The sequence below is a fragment of the Sinohyriopsis cumingii genome, chromosome 4 (assembly GCF_028554795.1).
Source record: "Sinohyriopsis cumingii isolate HCF-2022 chromosome 4, ASM2855479v2, whole genome shotgun sequence".
Lineage (NCBI taxonomy): Eukaryota > Metazoa > Mollusca > Bivalvia > Unionida > Unionidae > Sinohyriopsis > Sinohyriopsis cumingii.
Window position 1 is genome coordinate 84,738,833 of NC_142964.1, and position 12,338 is coordinate 84,751,170.

Genomic DNA, 12,338 nt, shown 5'->3' on the forward strand with positions numbered 1-12,338 from the left:
TAGCAGAACAGCAGATACTAGAAATAATTAAAAGTGCTGAACTGACAAATATGTTGACTAGCTACTAATGATACAGCTTCAAATAGGTATTTTTATGTTCAATAATTTTGCAACGTTAGTGCAACCATTTCAACTGTGTTTATAATGATTGATGCAAAATTTGCTATTCCTATGTTTGAGTCTAATACAATTACTTTGTTTACCCTATAGTCGCGATGTGTTATTTTAAATCTATAGTTGTTCGCAATAAGTTATGTTTATGTTTCTAGTTTCGTCGTTGCAGACTGATGTTATAAAATTTATGAAAGATCTTCGAGTTGTGCTTTAACTTTAGCCGAATGCCAAGGTGTTTATTTTCTCACTTAAATACCTAGTTTATAATTTTTCCTACCATACCGTTGTAACCATCTTTCTGTCCGAGTTCTTGACCTCAATGTCGCCATCTTGAAATGACAGAATGTGATTCATCAATTTGAAAGACAGAATGTAAGTCATCATCTTTAAATGACAGAATCTAAGTCATCATCTTTAAATGACGGTGTAAATCATCATCTTTTAATGATAGACTGAAAGTCATCATCTTTAAATGAAAGAATGCTATCATCTTTAAATGACAGAGTGAAAACCATATCTTTAAATGACACAATGTAAGCCATCGTCTTTAAATGACGGTGTAAATCATCATCTTTTAATGACAGACTGAAAGTCATCATCTTTAAATGACAGAATCTAAGTCATCATCTTTAAATGACGGTGTAAATCATCATCTTTTAATGATAGACTGAAAGTCATCATCTTTAAATGAAAGAATGCTATCATCTTTAAATGACAGAGTGAAAACCATATCTTTAAATGACACAATGTAAGCCATCGTCTTTAAATGACGGTGTAAATCATCATCTTTTAATGACAGACTGAAAGTCATCATCTTTAAATGACAGAATCTAAGTCATCATCTTTAAATGACGGTGTAAATCATCATCTTTTAATGACAGACTGAAAGTCATTATCTTTAAATGACGGTGTAAATCATGATCTTTAATGACAGACTGAAAGTCATCATCTTTAAATGAAAGAATGCTATCATCTTTAAATGACAGAGTGTAAACCATATCTTTAAATGACACAATGTAAGCCATCGTCTTTAAATGACAGAATGTAAGTCAGCATCTTTTCCAAAGAATTACATGATAACGCATGATATCTAAAATCAACATTCACATTTTCGTAATTGTCATTTTGTAACAAACTAACTTTGAATACATTTTTCTTCAATCTTGTAAACAAATACACACTTTCTCTTAATACTAAGCCTGTTGCTTTCATGTTCAACTCATGACATATTTATATAGCTTCTCTCCGTGCGACTGAATTCAATACGAATTAGCCTTATTCCATTATATGTGTTGTGCAAAATGATTTTTAATTAGTGAGGTGCTTTGCTTGGGCTCTGCGTCCGCTCTTGGGCGCTTTGCCTTGTCTTCAATGTCTGAATTGTTTTGTAATGCTTTCTTTTTTGCCCCAGGTAGTGCTGGTCTAATGACTTTTTATTTTGATTTTTAGTGTTCTCATATCCCTACATGAAAACTTGTAGAAAACAAAAAGTATTGGTTCATCACCGGCCACTTGTTTACTAGTCCTAATAATAGTCCACACGAATTGCCATATATCCAGTTTCTGCATTCATGTTACGTGTGTGTGTGTGTGTGTGTGAGAGAGAGAGAGAGAGAGAGAGAGAGAATTTGATTTTTAACATAGCTTTATATATATAAAAATTCAGTCATATCGCTACGATGTCGGCAGTGTGGTAGTTTATAGTGTTGTCAAGCAGAGGGGAATCATGCCGCAGACATTATCCTGACACCGAGCCGACTAGCCGTAATAACTAACCTCTTAATGCTGAGCGCTTAGCGATGCAGAAGCTAGTACCGTTTTTATGTCTTTGGTATGACGATGCGAACGCTCTGAATACTTAGACCACCGGAGCCGTCCACGCAGTAGTAGATGCATATGTGCATGTGTCTTTTTTATTATCTATCAAATAGGATAATTTGTAAATATGTATGGATGTGTTGGCATTCAACTCTAACTCTTATATACATCATTTAAATCATTGGTTGAGAGTGGTTTGCATTACTCTCTTCTGAGAGAGGGTTATAAACACCCGCTACTGACAAAAAGTACTGTGTGTCCATCAGACGGGTTTGCAAATAACAGAGCACAGTGGCGTAGCAAGAAATTATTTGCCTCTCCCCGTCCCCTCCCAGGAAAACTGAATTCTAGGGTCCTTCCGATTAACAAAAAAATGTTGTTGGATAGGAATTTAAGGACTCGCTGGGCCTGCGGCCCCCACCCACCTCTGCACGTGCTGAGGATGCTTGGGCGTTTGCTACGCCACTGACGGAGAATTGTGGGCAATATTAAATGTCTCTTACAAGTTAGACACAATAATGCAATCCCGTGTTTAACACACTCATTCTCACTTTTGTGTTGTCGAATAAGCCATCGTTCTCATTTTCATATTGCCGAATAAATAGGAAAGAAAATACTGTACGAACAAAAGTAGGTTATCAGCAAGGAATATATGAAAGGTTTCCAGATAAAGTAACTTAGTCATCATATATAAGTTGTATTCGTTAGTCTAGCATGCGCAGTCCAACATATACGGTGTTAAAATGGGTTTCCTCAATCAGATGACTATCACTGATAAATACCATTTGCACATCGATATTGTACGCAGAATCAGTCTGGCTCAGTCACGCCTATTTGTAGGTTATCATAAAATAATGGATATATCTATCCAGGTATAATTTCCAAATTCCAATAAGCAACAGGAGAGCGATATGTCTCGTGTAATTAAATCCATCACAACAACATATACATTTGTTTAAAATAATCACGATGATAACTGAAGCTCCGAATAACTTCGAATGATAACTTTTAATAAAGATGTTTAAACAAATGGATGCAAATAAACTTGGACAGAGCATATGTACATGACTGTACTCTCTCTCTCTCTCTCTCTCTCTCTCTCTCTCTCATCTCCAAACTTTCAACAACCATCCGGAGATCGATATCTACCTCATGTGACTAAGCGACTAAACCCAAGATACACACTTGTTTAGATAAAACACAAACACACTTCCAATCCCTCCAGAAATGACCACCTCTTATCATTACTATATCAAAATATTGCAAAACATTGCCTATACGACACTTTCCACCTTCTAAAATGTAAATACCGATATAATTAAAACATAATATGTTTGCAACATTATAAAATAATTAAAAATACAAATTAACATCAGAATAATTTTGCGGTAGAAAAATGCAATGGACAAATGAACATTGCGAGAAATAAAAATGTATATAATTTAATTTCTTTAACACTGATATTTCGTTTTCGAATAAAAAAAGATACTCGCTGGAAAATATGACTCTGTACTGAAATATATTCGATTACATGCTCTTTACCCTGGGCTGTTGTTCAAAATTATATTTCAATACAACTGGCTGTGAATTTCTATATGTAAGCGAATACAACTGGCTGTGAATTTCTATCTGTAAGCGACTACAACTGGCTGTGAATTTCTATCTGTAAGCGAATAGAACAACCATTAAAATTACATCATATCAATTTAGTGAATATTAGCAAGTTTAGCTCTAAGTTAGAAGAAATAAAACGCATGGAAGATCTTTCATGATTTGTTGAGAAAAATAGAGAAAGAAAGAGGCAAGTGCAAATATAACAAACTTACTTGGGGAATCTTGAGTCCGGAACCATTCTATTTAGTGGAATGAGGTCACTGGCGTATACATTGATATGATACTGGTCTACTAATTTTTGAGCTTTTCTCTTTTCTTCGCCAAAAAAGGTGATACCACGTCCAAGTTCTCCACTTTTAGAGATATCATTTTTACCATAATCGTCAATCAAAGGGTTCCCTGTTATGGAATTCGGATCAAGCTGGTATTCCTTCCATGATTTTGCGACTTGCCTACCGGTAGTTATTTGAATGAATCCTTTGAAAGCTTTACCTTCGGCGTCCTTGTCAGACACAGCACTATGCGTTTCATAATTCTTGGGCATGAAAGAATTTCCAAAAACACCATATATCCTATTGTTACCCGGCATCAGCTGTGGAGTTTTCCCGGAATAATGAATAAATTCCAAAGAAATGAACAGAACAAAAATCACGACAGCAATGAACACATACCGCGTTGCCAGCCTCATGTCTTGTATTATAGCTATTTATCCAGACAACAGATTAAAAAAATTACAAACCTCGTCGGTGATTAGAACGCGTAAGATATGCGTGATGTATCTGGCACATTACCCATTATTGCGGAGTCGCACGTGAAGTCTTGAAACCCCAATTCTATCCACGGTGTATCTGGCTACAATATGTAAAATCAGCTGTTGCAGTCCATTCAAAAATATGACAGAATGTCGATTATTTAAACATAGATGGACCAGGTTTCAATCACTAGTTCATATTTTTTTATTACAAAAAGTCTCTTGTAAAAGATCACCATTAAGACAATAACAAATTTCCGTTATCTGATCTTGTACGCTCACAGTGAATGTGAGAAGTAAAGACGTTTGCAAGCGTATGCCTCCTGTTAGTAGAGGCCTGGGAAAGAGACAGGTGCATGTAGATGATGTCAGATAAGTTTAAACCTCTTACTTCCTCAAAGTTGGGTCACAGGTGAAATTAAATTAATGCTTGTGGCTAATCGTATTTACAACCGCTCGTTCTCTCTATCCCAGTGGTGCAAGTAGATTTTAACTCTTACCGGTACGGTAATGACCCACACCCCCAGATAGCGTCTTTCCAGTACGGCCGTACGGCAATATATGTACGACGTACCTGATGACACCGGCTTACCTACGCCATTGTCAAGTCGTAATTATCTAAAGGCTATTAGATTCTAATTTGTATATGTATAATCCTGGTCAACTGAGGTAAAACTAACTTGTGCATGTAATGGGAGGGTTCACAAAGTCTAACTGTAGCGGTCGTGAATCGAACCTTAAAGGTCCGGACCACCTGGTCTGGTTAATAAGGGGCGGTTTGTCTTCATATGTCACCCACATTCACCTCTCAAAGCGGCTGAAACCCATTCTCAACAGAGCCACAAAATTTAACGGGAGGAGACATAACGCCTGCCACAGTTGAGAATCGAACCCAGTTCATCTGTTTGGCAGTTTTGGGCACATACCATTAGACCTGGACTTCCTGACCAGCTAGGCTGCTAGGTAAGTGGTTTCATAAATCTAGACCGCGGCACATGTATTGTGCATTTGCATGTTCTTAAGTGCAGCGATTACTTATCTGGGACTCTTGTAGTTGGGTGTTATGAATAGAGACCCCTTATGCAACACAACTTTATCAGACCAAATTGTTGAAGGTGTAACTGTAATACACAAATTGCATAGTTTACAATTAGCTAAGTGTTCAGTATAGCTTTCAAAACCCAAGAATCACATAATGTAATCTCTAAAAATAATGTCAAAGTCTGTAGTATATAATTTGTGAATGATAACTTCTAATAATATTGATGATTCATGCAATGGGTGCAAATAAACATTGATTGAGAGTTTGTACACGACCACCCACCCACTCCCCCTCTCCCTCTCTCTCTGCTAAAACTGAATCAAGAGTTTGCTTTCATTAGGAGACCGTTCGATGGCCTAAGTGGTTAGACCATGTCAGGATCATGCGACTGGGTGGGACATGATGCTACATGTATGCGGCATGATGCCACATTGCTAGACATCACTGTAAACTGCCACACTGCAGACATCGCAGTAATATGACTGAAAAACTATTAAAGCTACATTACAAATCTAATTCACAAACACACACAGACATACACATTTTCATTAGGCCATGTGTCCCAGTTTAGAGGGTATTAGAGAGCTTTTATATTATTCATAAGAAAATTTGTCCTCAATTTAAGCAATCCAAAATTAGACCGTCACTTTAATTGCAGGTGGAAGTTAATTCTGTATTAATTCTGTAGGATGTTATCTTTAATTACAGCACTCACCATAAAAATACTCGAATCTCTGGTTTAGTATGTTAGTAATGATCTGACGGTAAATACAGTTAAGTGTCAAAACTTCATGCATATAAATGAAGCTAGATATATCAATGGGTAGTGACCTGAAGGTAGATACAGTTAAGTGTGAAACATTCATGCACATTTTTATGTATATTTGATTTACTTATATCTGATTTAATATATATTTATTTCAGTTTAATTGTTTGTCAGTTTTAAATTTTGTTATTTTTCATCACATGATACTGTAATGTAAATATATTCACTAGAGATGATACTTTCTCCGAAAATAGTTTGACCTTGACTGTTCATTTTATGAACACTAGGCGTTGATCTAAATCCTAACCTTGATTCAAAATTTGTAGCAACCATGTAAACAAGTTCTATTTTTATTTTAAAATGATTGGTTTTGTCGAGGTCATGATGGGACATCGTATTTAAGATGTAAACAATTTATATTTAAAAAAAATTATTTATAGGAGTAAAATGATTGGTTTTCGTCAAGGCCACACTGGGTAGACGTGATCTCTAACAAGTACTAAATTTCTATGTTCTTCCGGAACATGATCACGTGACCCCCTTGTTTACGTTTTAGAAGACCATATAACCTCTGTTTTGGAGAATTATTCTGAGTTGCAGCTGGGTTTCTCTTACATTGGAAGTTGTATGTTGTGCTGCTTGGAGTTATTTCAAATTACTTTGATTCAAAAGAATTCTGTTATTTTTCTGGAAATTACTTGTGCTCTTGTGAGATTCTTAATCAAAGACAGTTCTTATAAGAAATTTATTTTGATTTCCAAGGCCGGAGTGATAATTCTTGTTTCTACAAGGAACTGTAGACTTCAACACTACAGATTGCAGCATCGTCTTCCATCTTGGATTCTTCGTCGGGATTCGAACTTGAAATCAGTAGAACATTTTGTTATTAGGACTTCACAAATTTTATTCGTGGATTATTCTTTGATTATTTTTGGATTTGATTCGATAAAACCGTAAGTTCATATTTCTTCATTTTCACAGAATTTTCCAGGGAAATAAATTATTGTATTTTTTTCAAAGATTGTTGTTTTCACTCTTTCTTTTGTTAATGTTTATTCGAGTCTAAACACGTGACATAAGAATATTAATTAAGCTAGATATAACAGTGGGTAGTGACCCAGAGGTAGATACAGTTTAGTGTGAAACATTCATGCATATAAATGAAGCTAGATATAACAATGGGTAGTGACCTGAAGGCACAAATAGTTTAGTGTCCAATCTTAAGAAGAAATGACAAGGAACATAACTCCAATTCCTTTATTGCATGCTCGCACGCGTCGTGGATAACGGCGAGTCATCTGAACCATTCCAAATTACGAATGGAGTCAAGCGAGGCTGAGTGCTGGACCCAAACCTCTTCAGTATGATGTTCTCTACCATGCTTACAGATGCCATCCGTAACTATGACACCGTGATCGACATCAGATACCAAAATAATGGTAAGCTCTTCAATCGAAGGAGGTTCGGTTTGGTTTTATGGATTTAGACATAATTTTTCAGCACATGCAAAGCTATACATGGCGGCCAGTATATTTAGTGAATGAAGAACCCGGGAAAGCCATATACCCCTGATAGCATAGCAAAGATTCGAACACACTCGGACAGAACTGAATTGACAGTGATTTATAAAAGTGAGTGGCTTAGAACACTCGACCATCTGGGCACCTAATATGAGGAGACTATGGACGAATACAAAGCTACTTGAACTGACTGTTCGTAATAGCCTATTTGCAGATAACTGTTCACTGAATACCAAACCTGAGTCTTACACGGAACATACTATGAACCATGCCTCTTCACTTTGTGGCAATATCGGTCTCACCATCAGTATTACGAACACAGAAGTTATACACCAACCTGCACCAGGAAATCACGACGTGGAGCTTACCATCACAGTGATTGACCAACCCCTCCAGACATTGCACAAATTCAACTATCTCGGCTGTACACTATCACGTGCAACCCACGCTGATAACGAAACCAACACCAGAATTGCCAACACAATGATGGCTCTTGGTCCCTTACAAGCCATTGTCTTGGAGCGCAAAGACATCGGTCTGAAGACAAAACTGAGCGTCTACAACCACAATGTGTTGCCGACACTGCTGTATGCATATGAAACATGAACGGTGTAGAGACACCATGTCAAGAAGATAAACCAATTTCACGTGGGCTACCTATGGAACCGATTAGGATAAGACTGCAATACAAGGTTCCAGACAATGAGATTCAAACATGGGCAGCAATTTGCTGATGAAATCGCGGTTGAGATGGTCAGGCCACATCACCAGGATGTCAAACTAACTACTACCAAAGATGATCTTCTATGGCGAGTTGGAAAAGGAAATCTATTTGAGAGAGATCAGAAGAAAAAGAAACCTTCAAAGACTCCCTCAGGTCATTCTTAAAACTCTTCAGCATTGACCCTGGTTCTTGCGAAGATCACGCAAAGAAGGTTCCACCTGGAGCAGTGTCATCCATACTGGAGCTACACACTGTAAGCTGAGGAGAATTGCTAGCGGCGTAATGACTTGCTCATAGAACCAAGCCAGTTTATGATGCCATGGTAATCTTTGAACTAGAATGACGAACGACATATTCCAGCCCAGTCTGAACTTCCTAGGTTATTTCAACTGCATGCTAAAAACAAACAAAGCAATCGCCACTATAAATTGCCCTCTTGCCGCCCGTGGATATTATTACACCAAAATAACTTCATAAGACAATGAATTAACAGCCTGTTATCGCTAACAGCAACGTATTCAATAGTTGCAGATAATTTGAACCAAATTTCCTCAATATGTTTCATTAAAAATTTGCAGGAATAACATTAAAAATAAAATATGCAGGTTATTTCGTTAATGTTGCAACGTCGTCGCATATTATTTTCAAGGCCTGTCATTTTATAAGACTCTGTTGTTTGCAAATCTTGCCCCATTTTCGTCCGCAAAAAAACTTACCACTGATAAATCACCGATTCCTTTTGACACGGAAATTATTAGATTTATGTATCTATTAACTAATCAATGTAAACATGAAAAACTGTTTTCGGCTGTAAGGCAGTTTCTAGGTTTACTTTGCTAAACACTGACGATTGTATGAGATTTTTATTTTAAAAATTCGTTTACGTAACTAATCATAGAATTTTATAATATTTTCCTTTCTAATTTAGACAGGCGTTAATGCTACTTTGACTTTAGGATAGATACTACTTGATGTTAAGCAATATTACCGGTTCTAACCTTCTATTTACTTATAACTTGAAATGTATAACTGGTCAAATATGCAGGAATATAGTTGTTGTCTATGACCTATATGACTGCTGTTTAAAGTGTGACGATACAAGAGTTTAACACACAATACTGCTCAATGAGCCATGAGAATTTTCATAAACGTGCGACTAGTGTCTTACGCTCATTTCACTGATTGGATATTGCCTGTTGATAAAATACGTAGCTTGTCTCTATGGATATACTGCTAAATATATCTACAACAACAAAAAAATATTTTTTTTAAAAGCCTGTTGGCGGTTATCAATGCATCATTCCTGCCATTCCGAGTATTTTATTATCAGTGATAATGAGTTTAGAGTTCAAGGTTATCAAAAAACGCGAATCGTTTGCACAAGTTTCAGGCGCGACAATTTACCTATGTAAACACATATATCTTGCAAATAGTACAAACAAATATAAATATGTCATACAAAAACACAACTCAAATGAACAATTTTACAACCAAGTGTATTTGTAAAGTTTCTGAATTCTTTTAATGATCTTTTCGGGATGTGTCATATAGAAAATAAATGTTTTTGAAACTTAACAAGAGTTTGGAAGCATTATTATTCCTTTTCATTGCACGTATGCTTGCTAAATCTTGCCAGCAAAGATTATGTCCAAACATTATTCCCCAAATATTGCATGATATCAATAGGTATATATTGTATTACATATCTAATTCCACCCATTCGACCCCGTTATATATTTCAATAATGCATTTTTTAAAAAATACAAGTATCCTCAATGACATCAAATAAAATGCTGAAACTTAACGTAAAATAGCGGTAAAACACAATCGATAAAGCACACACACACACACACACACACAGCACAGACATGATATTTCGCAATCTCTCACCGTACCCATCCTGCTCCAACTATCACATTATGGCTCAAAAGGACAGCATAGTGACACTTTAGACAAATACTCCGTACTTCTTTAATTTTCAACCTTGTGACGAATACAACGGAAAAAAATCCGGTGGCAACACAGCTGGATATAAATGATTTTATGTAGTTTCTTTTTTGCCAACGTATTTTTTTTTACTTCCGCCATCTTGAATTTCTCCAGTGGTCTCTGCCATTCGACAGGACATTGCCTGGACTCGAGGACATGTGTCAGTCTAGATTCTAGGCATGATCCGTTAGACTGGTCCCCTGTCTTACTTCAACTTGTAAATTAAAAATATTGGTGGTAGCTACAAAGGGACCGGAAACCAGGCTATATCATCCGTAAGATTGACCCCGAAGTTAGACTCAAATCACTATTATTTTTTCTATATGGTCTCAACATTTGTTTCATAGTACTGAACTTTACACTGTGTCCAAAATAATAAAAAATCATATGTTAATCTAAAATACCTTTAAAGATGAACTCGAGGTGAAGCTCTTGTCAAAGGTTATCCGTCAATTGTTGTTGTTGAGAGACTATACTGTAAACAACGCAACGTGCAATTGGTTCAAATTTAAGTTCTGGATCAGCACCAATGCCTCATTTACTCACTGTGGTGCAATGTCGGCGATAAAGACAGACACAACCATAACATAATGTTCAAATTCTAAAGAATAAACAATTAGTTTTAAATCAATACCATGAATGCTAAATCTAACATGTTGTTTCACCACCAAAATGAAATAGGTATAAATACTCTAAAAACAGACTCGACGGAAGTAATAATTGTGACCCGAGTCCAGTTGGAATCAGATCACATTTAATGGTTCCAGTCCTTTTTTTTTTTTTTAGAGCATTATTTCCTGTCTCCTTTTGGTGGTGATACAATAGTTAGATTTAGACATTCTTGGTATGGATTTAAAGGTAATTGTTTATTCTGTAGAATATGCGCTTATGGTGTAGTTGTCTGTGTGTGTTTCGGCGACAGCTTACAGCAAGTATTAAGGTCTTGGTGATGATCTGGAAGTGAAATCTGTTTCACTGCACGTTGGTTTGTTTAAAATCCAGCCTCTCAAACAAATGCCGGTGAAACCATAACAAGAACTTCACCGTGAAGTCATCTTTGAAGGTAATTTAGATTAACATATGATTTGTATTGACTGTCACGCTGTGGAAAGTTCAGTACTGAGAAACAAATGTAAAGATTATATAGTAAAATTAATTGTTGTCTGGGTCCAGCTGCAAATCATAAGTATCTCCCCATAGTATGGTTCCCCAGCCACTCTTTCGCTTCGTTATGACGAAGAGTAATAGATGGAGAGCGGACAATGAACCATACTAATTTTACCATTACCTCCTACAGGTGGCGCTCTACAGTTTCGTATTGAATTTTAAAGAAAAAGAATTTCCATGTGTTTCCTTACTAGTTATAGTTGCTACTTAAAAAAGACCTTGTATATCTTAGGTATTGTTCAAAGAAGCTTTAATTCCCTTTATTTGGTGTATGATTGATGGGTGTAATATGGGTTACAGAGAATACTGATAAAACTGAGGCCATTCTGATCACAATACAAAGACTTTCTCAGTCACATCCTTTACCTCAAACAATAAACATCAGCAACACCAACATTAAATTCACGCAGTCAGTACGAAACCTAGGTGTCACTCTGGACAGTACTCTCACATTGCACCAACATGTCATGAACATGCAAGGCTGCATATCTTGAGCTGAGAAGCATCAGCTCCTTTCTCAAATATCTTTCAGATGATGCCACTAAAACACTTGTGTGTTCATTAGTAATTTGAAGACTGGACTATTGTAACTCAGTTATGTCTGGTTCATTTCAATATCTGCTTCAGAAACTTCAGAAAGTTCAAAACACAGCTGCTCGGATCATACTTAGAGTACCACAATCAGAGCACACCTCGCCGCTGATCTGTACCCTACACTAGCTATCCATTCGATCCAGAATCAAACACAGAATTTGTTCTCTGTGCTACTTTTCACTGACGGACTCCTGTCCAACACACCGTTCCGACCTCACCAACCTGTACACACCAGCAAG

The 12,338-nt window shown here is 36.5% G+C and overlaps 2 protein-coding genes across 2 annotated transcripts in view; one reads left to right on the top strand and one right to left on the bottom strand.

Moving 5' to 3' along the window:
- Positions 1-4,558, bottom strand: part of LOC149801577 (polypeptide N-acetylgalactosaminyltransferase 13-like) — a 95,736-nt gene extending 91,178 nt beyond the window's left edge. Inside the window, exon 1 of the mRNA XM_089955807.1 lies at positions 3,759-4,558. Coding sequence (XP_089811933.1) covers positions 3,759-4,234 — 476 coding nt within the window. The 5' untranslated portion in view covers positions 4,235-4,558. The remainder of the gene's footprint in view (positions 1-3,758) is intronic.
- A 563-nt stretch (positions 4,559-5,121) lies between these two features.
- The window catches only part of LOC149801578 (telomere repeats-binding bouquet formation protein 2-like), a 50,948-nt gene continuing 43,731 nt past the window's right edge, over positions 5,122-12,338 (top strand). Inside the window, exon 1 of the mRNA XM_089955812.1 lies at positions 5,122-5,260. The gene's annotated coding sequence lies outside the window, so the exon portion shown is untranslated. The remainder of the gene's footprint in view (positions 5,261-12,338) is intronic.